General features: G+C 48.9%; 1 protein-coding gene across 1 annotated transcript in view; it reads right to left on the bottom strand.

The window, feature by feature from the left end:
- LHX8 (LIM homeobox 8) overlaps positions 1-2087 on the bottom strand; it is a 22398-nt gene extending 20311 nt beyond the window's left edge. The window contains exons 1-2 of the mRNA XM_039838471.1: positions 2021-2087; positions 224-310 (exon numbers count right to left, since the gene is read on the bottom strand). Coding sequence (XP_039694405.1) covers positions 224-298 — 75 coding nt within the window. The 5' untranslated portion in view covers positions 299-310; positions 2021-2087. The remainder of the gene's footprint in view (positions 1-223; positions 311-2020) is intronic.
- Between the last annotated feature and the right edge of the window lie 9439 nt (positions 2088-11526).

Here is an 11526-nt window from a genome sequence, read left to right as displayed (position 1 = left end):
CCGCTGGGGCTGCCACCCATGACCTCAAGAACCTGGGGTGCCTTACAGCCCTGCCCAGCCCGCCGCGCCGGCTCAACTTTCCACCTCGCCCCGCCCCAGACCCTCCCTCCACCCGCTCCCCCAGGGCCAGTTGGGCCCAGGAAGGAGCGCGGGACAACGGTCCTTCGTCCTGGGCCGCTCCCCTTGGCCAGTGCTGCCAGCACCCGCGTCCTTCTCCACTCACCAGTCCCTCTTCCCCGGCGCCTTTTCGAGTCCTCCCGGCCGCCAGGGCTGCAGTACTCCCGCACTCCTCCGACATGAGCCCCTGGCACTGCGGAGTGGGGCGGGGGGGTAAGTGGAGAGAAACAAATGAGAAGTTCAGAGTCCGCACGCGCGGCCCAGAGCCTCAGCTTCTCCGCACTTGGAGTGGGCTAATGAAGGCCCCAGCGTGCGGGCCGCGCGTGCAGCCGTCAGGGTTCCTGCGCGCGGGCGCCGCGGGCCAGCGGGCGGGCGTGCAGTCTCCGTCGCGGGCCGCAGGCAGGGGCGGCGCAGCACCAGCGCGTGGCGAGGCGGCCACCCAGAGCCGAGGGCTCGCCCCGCGCGCTGCCGCGCTCTCCGGGCTCCGGCTCCGCAGCTCTCACCGGGGGTAACAAGTTAATAACAATCATCTCGGCACAAAGCATTTTCTTTCTAGACGTCAATCACAGCCGAGCGGGGATCACCGGGCCAAAGGGGGTGCACGAGGGGGGAGAGGCAGAGTGCGAGAGAAGAAAAGAAGACTGAGGAGCGGATGCGGGAAGAAACTTGATTTCTTTAATAACCTCAATTAAAAGAGCAAGACACGTATATATTTTTAAAAGGGGGCTTTTTGAATTGGATAGCCCGAAAGGTGAAGAGGTTTAATAGGATACTTGAAAGCTAATTACAGCGGGATTTAAGAAGCCTGGTGTTTGTTCCGATGACAATTTGAATGAAAATGCTTCAGATTAAACCGAGCCAGCAGCTCTTTCGTAAACTTGCAGCAATTAGAGCTGCGAGTGATTTACACTCGTCTCTTTAAGGTGTAAATTGCCACTTATTCCTCAGTAAGTCAACATTTGAGCTACTAAAGGATTATTTTTAACCAGCGCAAAAAGCGTATCGAATAATGGAAAATATCCAGCTGAATTTAATTTGTGCCATTTAAAAAACTCACCCAACCTCGGTCACAATGTTTTAAAGTAACAACACGCAATACTCAAGTGTTTCCAAGCCTTTGCTGGAGTTTTGCTCTTAAACGAAAACGCAGCTTTTCTGGGAGTTTTTTGCCTTCTGTTAGGAAAACTGTAGCGGGGTGGGGGAAACTCGAGCGGCTCACACCTCTGCATTTCTAACTCCTAGCCTACCTCCGTCCCTTCTTCTAGCAGAACACCGCGAGTTACCGTCCAAACCCGGAGTACCCCGGGGCCTCCGCGGGGACCCTACGGTGCGCTCCCTATGCGGGACCCAGCGCAGCCGCACGGAGGCCGCGTCCTCGCAGACACAAAGAGAGTTTAAGCAGAAATCCCCGCGTTCGCCGGGTGTTCCTCGCCAGCGTCCGAGCAAAGACAAAGTCAGCGGTGCCTAGTGCGGGTCCCACTGAGGCGCTCAAACAGGCTCCAGTTGATTTTCAAACTTAAAACGCGAGACACCAACGGGTCTTGCCTCCAGAGTGAGGTGAGAGCTTGTCAGTTTCCCCAATCTGCTTTAGGAACCGTGTGACTCGCGTATCCTGGGGTTTGCTTCTTTTGGAATCGTAAGTAAAATAGCCCTCCTGGCCAGCCCTGGGAGCCCCCGAGGCCTCCCGGAAGCCACGTCTCTTTCTGTTTCGCTGTGGGCCCGCCGCAGCGCCGATCGCCCTGCAGCCTGAGGCGCGCCTTAGGGAGGGCAAGCGTCCGCGGGCATCCAGGCTCAAGGAACTGTGCCTCTGTTTGGTCCCACCCGACAGTCACCCGGACCTCCCGACTCGCTCCCCCAGACCGCCACGATCACCTCGGCAAGTTAGAACAAAAACACGACTCACATGTACCCGAGAGCGCCTTAGGCTCGGGGCTTCGTCTCCCAAATTACAGTCTCCATGCCTCAGGTTAAGTGAGCTAGCGGGGAGGGGAGGCAATGATTACTGACTAACGCTACTACGTAACTGAAAAAAAAAAAAATTGCCAGGTCTGAAGATGAGGTCGTTACAGGTAATTTCTGAACATCGTTTAGGAACCCAAACAGCTAGCGTTTCAAGGAAACTGCGATTCAGCTGGTCTGGCCAGGCGTCAGCTCGCTCACCTTCTCAGGGGGAATTGCCAGCTCCGGCAGGTCCTTTTCTTCTAGTTTACACACAAACATCTGATCGCTTTTCCAATACATGGCACTGCTAGGGCTGCTTATCTCATACCAACTCCAGAGTGTCAGAGGCTGTCCGTGTCTGCCGATCTCCCCCCTCCCCCGCCCCAATGCTCTAATAAAAGCTGACACTGAGAAGAATAAGAATGCTACAAGCAAGTCTTCGTCCAGAGGCCGCTGTGGCTGTAAACATTCTCTGATGGACTCTTCTTAAGATTCTTTTCCCAACTTCACTGAGGTCTGTTCCTCCAGGAAAAGAAAAAAAAAAAAGTTTTGTTTTCCAGAGGGTGGAACCTTACATAAAGGGAGGGAAGGGGTGTGGGGGAAAAGTCTTTTCCTGGAGGAATAGCCTCACCTCCTTCAGGAAAACCCGCCTTCTCCTCTACATGTTAAGATCTTTATCAGGACAAGCCAACTTACTCCAGATTTAGTATTAAAGGGGAAAAAAAAAATTGGAAATGGCCCCGTTAACTTTTGACTTAAAAAAAAAAAATCTGCTCTGTGTTTGCCCTGGCTTTTCAATTCTCGCTCCCCAACCAAAACCTAAACAAAGATTCAGGTTACATCTCTTTCTACAGCAAGCCGAAGGGGAAGCGTAGGTCTGGGTGACTTGAACGTTTTAGTCATTCTCCCGAAACTCTTGGCTACCTGAGGAACGCGACCGCTCCCTGGCAGCCCGAGGGCTGACTTATCTTAGCGGTACGCGCTCCCTTGGCGGAAAGTTTTCTCGTTAAGATAAAGAAGGAACACCTGAGCAGCACAAAAAACTATGATTCGCGACTAGATTTGAAACCAAGGCGACCAAAAAAGACAAAAGTATGTTGCTACCACTATTGCTCTTTCATCTGGTCCTAGACAAAATTTAAGCTGTGAAAGCGGCCAGGTCCTGCCTCAAATTTTGGCTGCGGGTTTGCCGGCGGCGGTGGGAGGTGATCGTTAGAATACCATATTTTGGATTAGGATTTGAGGGTGTGTTTGTTTAAATAGCTTCTTTATGATATAATTTTTACTTCATTATTTACTTACGGAGGGGAATTTGGTGAGAAACTAATAATAATTTTTATTTCAAATTTCTCCTCTTAAACACAGCAAACTTCTGAACCAAAAGTAATATATCTGGAGTATCTGTTTCCTAAAGGCCTTTAACAAAATCGTGTGATGTTGCTTCAATGAGACGGCTATGTATACACAAAATCTTATCTCCTTGACTTATTTGTCTAGAAGAGGAAGATCGAAGTGCTCTTGCCCAGGCCAGACTGCCTCAGGCTAGAGGAGGGGCAGTGGGCAGAGAGAGATAGACTGTCCCGTGACGAAGCGATCTTGTTTAACAATGGGACTGAGCAAAGACTGTAAATCTAGTTTTTCCTCAATTACATTTTTCTCCCATAAACACGAGGGTCCGGAGAGTATTTTCCTATTGCCATTGTTTTCGTTACCGGTCAGCTGCGCATACGTTAATATTAGCCACCCCCTTGCTGGTCCTCTCTGGGAGATCTCGCTTAAATTTACCCGGTAGGGGGAGGGGAACGCTATGCTTCATCTGTGCCCTCTTACAGAGTTGAAAGCTTGGGGTGGACTGACTTCTCGAAAACCTAACCTGTCCATGGAGAACAGAGAGACTTCAAGAGCAAAAAATCAGTATTTTTTGGAAAAATTCGACCTAACGTATTTTCCATAAAATAGCATCGGCCTCGAGATGGCTCTTCCGAATGGAAAGAGTCGTGCAGAACGTTGGCTCTGTCACGCCGTGTACCGACCGAGCAGGATTGAAAGTGGAATTAAAATAAAGATCCAGTTCGGAGACTTAGCTACAGTTTCTATCGGTTAGGGTCTGCAAAATGAATCTGGGGTACTATTTGGCTATTATCGGGGAGAATTAATCGCGCGGGTCATTTGGAGATTTGGAGAGTGCTAGAGCTGTTTTGGGAAGTGGGGCGGGGGCGCGGGCGTTTATGCGGTCTTTCCACCCACCCTCGTCTAATCAGGCGGCTCTCAATCAGGTTTTCAAAATACTAATCTTCATCTAAGAGCTCCTATCAGTGCATAAGTGGAGGAAACGATTCATTTTTAGAGGCTTCTGGGCTTGGGAAAGAAGAATGGTCGTCAGACATAAGAAGACCTAAAAGACTGATCTGGCGGCCGCTTTACTCCCGGCGCCGGGGGGAACGCGGTCCTTTCCCGCGGTGTAATTGTGCGCACCCAGCCTTGCTCCGTAGGCCTCCCGGGGGTGAGTCTATTTCTGCGTCCTGGGCAGCGTGTAAGCCTTTGGCTGGGAATCCTGTGTGGAAGTGGGAGAACGGGGATGTGCAGGTATTTGCTGTAAATGTCGGGGCTGAGCGTCCTGCGGGTGCTGGGCCCAACGACTTCCTGACCTCTTGTCAGAGGCGAGCGTATAGAGAGTTTGCTCTTACTCAGTGGCTTAGCTTCTTGGAGCAAGCAGCACCTCTCTTACCCACGCTCCTCCTCGGCTCGGGCAAAAAAACAAAAGTTTTCCTGCTGCTTTGCAGAGTACCTTTTACTACGATAGGTGCTTGTGCTAAAAATCAGAACTCTCATTGTCTTCGTAATGAGGCTTTCTAGCCCAACTTAGAGACCAATTTTGGTCAAATGAGGACAGACCAAAAAAAACATCATCTTGTGTGTCTGCAGGTCGGTAAGGAATCGCCCGCTTTGGGGGCGATTCTTTACCTACTAACTTGAAATCTCTAGATGGCCACCTCTCCTAAAGTGAAAATCGGAGACCGAAAGCCCACCCAGCAAGGTCAGGGGAAAGAAAGCCACAGAGACTTGGAAGTGCGTCCTGTTCCAGGCTGCGCGGCACCCGGGCTAGTTAGGAGGCGCTGGGTGTGTCTCCCGAAAGCCCGAGGTGTGTTAGGGAAGGGGTCTGGGTCCCGTAGAGCTAAGATCGTAATTGGAGGTCCGGGTCTGGAGAGCGAGAACACCAACCTGCCCTGACCCCCATAGTTTCCACTCACCGCGAAGAGCTGCCTAATTGGGCTGCGAGCAGCTGCGAAATTTGTAATCGCCTAATAAGCCTTCCACCTCGGTAATTCTTATCAAAAGGCATAAAACTGATATTTTCACACTTGGCTGGCACCACAGGAGCCGTTTATAAACATCCTTCATCAGTGGGATGAAATTAAGCCTGCATTGACAGAGGTCTCTGCAACTCGATATTTAAAAGCAATAGATCCGAATTAGCAAATTATTACTTGAAGTAGGGAAAGTCCCCACCAACTTGACTATTCAACACTTTGCCTCTGAGCTCCTCGAGGTGAGTAACCACATGTTTGAGCGAACTTAACCTGGAGTTTCCGCGGTACTCAAGCCATCGCCGGAATCTCGCTTCTTGACCTCCCCTAGCACTCCCATCAGCCTTCGGGGACGCGCGGGGGTCAGACCTGTGCAGACCTGGGCAAAGCACAGCTGGGGCCTGTAAGAAAACCAAGTCAACATGCAACGTGTCCAGAACTCCCAAGCCTGAAGGCTCAGGGTCAGAGACAGCCCTTGGGGCCCTATGCTTTCCTGGGCTGGCGACACTCACTGACCTCTCCCCAGGTACTCGCACCAAGGGTCGGGCAGAAGACTGTCAGAAGGTGGAGGTCGGGGGAGGCTTCTGCACCGGTAAAAAGTCGCAGCTTCTGGTTGATTCATGGGTAAATGAAAGTAATCATTTACCCATGAAAGTAAAACCCCAGCCAACAACGCTCTGAAACTGTGGAAGAGTTCACACGTGGTTCACGGTTAAAAGACTAGGTTTCCTTGGATTTTTGCCCACCCCGTCTAACCATTATAAATATTGACATGGAAAGGGACTGAAGGAGATAGCTTCCAGTGGGTTTTTTGCAGACTTGCGCAGCTCAGAACCCTTGTCACCCCTCAGAAATCTCCGAGCGAGAAACGCGCTCACTTTGTGGCTTACGGATCCTAGGCTCCTTCTCAGACTTGTCACCCAGTTTCCGAGGGAAAGGGAGGGGCGCGTTTATTCACAGCAGAGGAGGTTGCCCAAACAAAGGTGGCGAGGGCCAGCATCTGAGACTCACTGTCCCTCCCCCCCTCCTCCCACGGCTGAACGAGGCCAAGACTGGATGGACTTTCCCGCGAGGCTAGCGGGACAGCAGGAATACACTGGCGTACAGTCCCGGCCTCGGCTATTTGGGCCCTCCCGGAGTCGATTAGGCTAACTTCAGTAGAAAGCACCCACCAGGGCCAGTTGTCTTCAGCAGTTCTAGAGACCCAACAACTGAAAACCAAGTTCTGCGCCAGAGAGAGTTTACGTATGAACTCGGTTTCTTTTCAGCGGGTGCGCTCCTTACTCCCCCTCTCCCAGCACAACTAAACTCAAAGGATCGGCTGAGGAAGGAGAGAGGGAAAGGGTTTCTCGCCTGATAGGAGGGATGATAGGAAGAAGAGAATTAGAAGCCTTTTGGAGGGCGAAATTAGGAGCCGTTTGGAGGCTGGGGGGATGTCTGGGACTCTCCCGGGCTAAATGCTACTGCACAAAAGTCCATTACACCATTTACTCATTGTGACATTTCGGAGCCGACAATCGCGCTTTAAGCACGCTTGTGGTTTGAAGCTGATGACTTTAAAGGCATTTTATCGTTCAGAATGCGCAACACAGTAAGACCAGAGGAAACCCGATTTTCTACCTGTTTCTACAGATCTCTGCCTACACAACTCTGTAAAAAAAAAAAAAAAAACAAACTACAGGTGGAGAAAACAAAAACAAAACCCAGCAGCTCTCTAAGCCCCTCTCCCCTGCCAGCATTTTCCTACTGTACTAGGCACTCAGGGGCGGATCTAGCCTGGAACTCACTAATCTAGAAAGAGGACCTTAACCCAGGCCCAGCATGCTTCCTCTCCTCCATCCACCCGATCCCTAGGGATTCCAGAGAGTCAACTAAAACAGGGTCAGGGAGACAGGAAAGCCGAACTTGATCTGAGTTGAGAAACGGCGCCGCCAGACCGTATTTCTCAGACGGAGCCAGGGAGAAGTGGTGGTGGCAGGGAGCTGCATGAGCCTCCTATCCACAGGCTTCCATCCGATTTTGATACGGGAATGTGCAACTCGGGTAGTTAGCCAGTGTGAGTGCTCCCGACACAAGCCCACGCTGTCCCTCCCACAATCTTGGTGTCAGTGTTTCCTGCCTGCAACACTTCCACATCCCTTCGTTGCTTATCTGATGTAAAATGATGCTTTAAAAAAGTCTGCGGATAATCTTGAGTCATACCTTTTTTAAAAGTTAAATAACTTTTTATATGAATTTCTGCTATAGGAGACTAGTTCTCGTAACTGTGGCAGTGTTTTCTTTCTTTCTTTTCTCTCTTCCCTCTCTCCCTTCTTCCTTTCCTCCTCTCCTTGTCTGTCTTCCTTCATGAAAGCTCAGGGTTTAAGAGGTAGGCAAGGTGTTATTATAATAAGAGTATGAGAATTGAAGTTAGTCAAACCTGTAATAGATATTCAAGCAATTTATTTAACACCATGGTTTTCTCATCCATAAAATGGAGATGACAGCACTAAAGATGTTGAAATGTGTCCATACACACATGCAGCAGTTCTCATTGCAATGTTCTCCTGCCGCTCCTCCTCTGTCCTGTTTCACCGCCCTAGAGAAATCTGGATGCAGAGGCATCATCAAAGGCCTCATTCTCCAAGTGAAGGGGACAGGCTGGTGCCCCTCAATACCAATTTAGAGATTCCAGTTGGTCATTTCTCGGACTTCACCAGATCCTGTCACCAATGCCAGATGAGCCTCTCATGGCTGCAGGGTTCTGGAGAAGAGTACTCAGCCAGGAGTCACCTTTACCTTGGCATTTCTGCCCAAGGACACAGGATGAACAGCTTTTTCTCCCCCTTTGTCGCTGGTTTATTTGGGGGTGAATCTGGCTCATTTATATGCTTGGCACCCTAGTTTGTGCAAACTTCTGAATATTGTGGAAGTGGCAGTAATAATAGCTATTGCTTATTACTTGTCAATCACCCCACTGGCACTGAAGTGCATAACCCTACTTCAGTAACTTGCCTAAGGCTATCTTACCAGGATGGGTCGAAGCCAGACTTGCTTTCTTAAAGGCCTGCCTCTTAACCATTCCATTATGTTGCCTCTTTGTGGTGTGTTCAGAAATGGACACTTTCAATTAATGGATTCATTTACCCCAACCCAAGATGGTTCTTTACATATCTGGGTCAGTCCATGTGAAGTTGTCTTTTAAAGGCTGGGGCAGGAAAAAAAATCAGTAAACTAAGCCATAATTCTTGATTCTTTAAACTGCCCCTCCAAGCTGATATGTCCCCCCCGCCAAAAGACTGCATTTTAAAAAATGGGTGTGTATTGTTTAGCATCGCTCAGATTTTACATGTCACTTTTATTCCTCACAATCACCTATGAGCGAATATTATTCTGTCCAATTCACTTATGGGGAACCTAAAGCTCAGAGAGGAGGCTCAAGTTCTCATCACAATTAGGAACATAGTCCTATTGACCTGACTTGCAGCTCCAGCTCAGGTGGTCAAGCTGCCAGCTTTTTTCTTGGCTGATGGTTTCAGGCCCAGCTGCTGGCATCTAAAATCCGGTGGGAAATTGCACCTTCTTCCCATCTCTACTCTGGCTGTGCAGATGTTTAAGAGCGTGGAGTGGTTTGGAGTGTCAAATAAACCAGCCACGAAGGGGGAAAATGAAGTCAAGTTTTTAAACTGATATAAAATCTTTCTCCTTCTCTTTGCAGATTACAGATTGTGACTAATCATCAGTGAGTGGATCAAAGTTTGGATTGAACAAGTGACCACTGCTCTCTCAGCTCTCCCGACGTCTTGAGGTGCAAAGGCCAGAGCTCACTTCTGAAACTTCCCTTTCTGCTTCTACACAAGTTCAGGTCACTGTGTGGAGTCTGAAGAAGTGGTGATGCCCGGCTGGCTCGGGCTGTGCCCAGGTTATCTTGCTGCACCCTTTATTACTATTACCATTCTTTAGAAATAGTTTATCTGACACAAACACGTGAATAAAATCGACTTCAGCATATAGCTCCAGGCCAAGAGGATCTTGGAGGCAGGAACCATATGCTGTTCTTACTCTATGGAACCTAGTTTAGTGCCTGCCACTGAGTAATGAAGGTTGGCTTTTTAAATGCAAGAAAGTACATGCTGGCAGGTATTGAGAGGGTTTCACGCCTTTGTCTGCATTCTAGTTTTAGTTTCCTACTTCTTTACATTGGCACCTTCTGGCCAGGACCTGAATCTTTTAATCCCTAGAAGGCAAGGAAGGGCATGGAGATTCTGACAATTAAAATTGTGGGAAATCCCGGGCTTTACTTTTCTTCTAGGGCAAGGGTCTTATAACCTCCAATGGATCCTCAGGCACTGTGGTTCATTTTAGTCCCCTCTGGTTTATTTTAGTCCTTCAGACCTCAGTGTTTGCAATTAAATTGGAAACCTACTCAGGGTGCCTAAGAGACCTCAGTTAATAAAGGAAAAGTTTATCAAGAATCTGAAGTAGGACCGTTTTAGAACTCAGAAGTCCGAGTAAGCCTCCGTGGACCCACTCTGACTGCATATGTGGAAATGCTGTGCTCTTGGCCAGATATAGTTGTCATAAATTTTGGCCTGCTCCAGGGCAAGAAGGGGGTGAGGGAGACAATCAGGATGGGAGCTGAGGTCACTAAGGTGCTAGATGCTGGTGCTGTCAGGCCTCCCTGTCCAGGAAAGGAGATGCATCACTGTTTACAGTGTGCAAAAAAGCCGAAGAGCACAGAAGAGATGTACAGGTGTTAGATGGAGTCTCGAGCCAGACAGATCCCCTCTCTGTGCCAGTTCATAATCGTCTGTCCTGCATGCCTCCAAGGCTCAGCCCAGTCTCTCCCCAAACCCAGTCTGTCTGAGCAGGAAGAGTGTCCGAACAGAAACAGATCTTGAGCAGAACCCGAAACTGAGGCACTCTGCAACTAGAGTCCCAGAGTCCTGGAAAAGGGCTGGAAGAGGTCTCTTGACCTGGAATGGTTACACCAGCCCCCGTGGTGTTGACTTTACTTTGGCAATAAGGGGGAAAACACTAGGCTTTATCTTGAAGACTAAGACTCCTTGGCAGTCGCAAACTCAGCCACAGCTACCACAGGTATACAAACGTGGCAAAAATTGTTTTAAAAGTGTTTAATACGATTCATTTCCTTCGAATAGCTTCCCCTCCTCTGGAGGGACTCTGGGTGATTTTTAAAAAGGGTTCCTTTAACATTCCACTATCTTTCAAGAATAACACCTTGACTCTACTCAGCGCTTTATAGTGTGCATTTATTATTGCTTTTGAGATTCAAAGTCACCAGAAACAATAGGTAGCAGTCTCATGTGAAGCTTTTAATACATACAATGCCTTTTGAAGTTTGCTTCCTTCCCTTCCTTTCAGAATACTTCTGCCTTGCTTTAATAATTAACTTTTGAGGTATTGTGGGGAAAAGTCTCGCATTAAATATATATATATATATATATATATATATATACATATATATATATATATATATATATATATCAGTCCCTGTAAAATTGTCTTTAAAGGTCAGAGTGAAAAAAATAGTAAATTAAGCCATAATTCCTGATTCTTTACACTGCTCCTTCCTCTCTAATATCTTTTTTTCTTAAAAGATTTTGCATTTTGAGAAATGAATGTGTATTGTTTCACATCGCCCAGATTTTACATGTCACCTGTATTCCTCACAATCACCTATGAGGTAAATATTATTCTGTTCAATTCACAGATGGGGAACCTAAAGCTCGGAGAGGAGGCCCAAGTTCTCACGGCAAATTAGTGACAGAGTCTGGATGCAAACCCATTCCAAGGTCTTAACCTTCGTGCTATAAGTATAGAATATTGTGTGAGCCTTGCAGGAAATGAGAGGAATCCCCCCCACCCCCCACCCCCGTTGAACCTGTGGCTCCTCCTTTTCTCCTGAAAAGTTCCAGAAGAGGGAATGCTTTCAGGAGCTGGGGGGCGGGCAGGGGGACGGGAGACGTCAGAGGGGACGAGTGTGGTGGGGGGGGGGGGGGGGGACTGAGGGACCTGACCGCGCTGTCAGTTATGTAAAGGCTCAGACGCATGTGTGGAGCCTGTGGGAGGACAGGCTAGAGGGATGGGAAGCTGCCGGCCGGGAGGTAGATCGCGTGCTGGGAGAACATTTTTCTCATCTCCCGCTAGTCAAAAATAT

Source organism: Pteropus medius, unplaced genomic scaffold (assembly GCF_902729225.1).
Source record: "Pteropus medius unplaced genomic scaffold, Ma_sr-lr_union100, whole genome shotgun sequence".
NCBI lineage: Eukaryota > Metazoa > Chordata > Mammalia > Chiroptera > Pteropodidae > Pteropus > Pteropus medius.
This window is presented reverse-complemented; position numbering and strand designations above follow the sequence as displayed.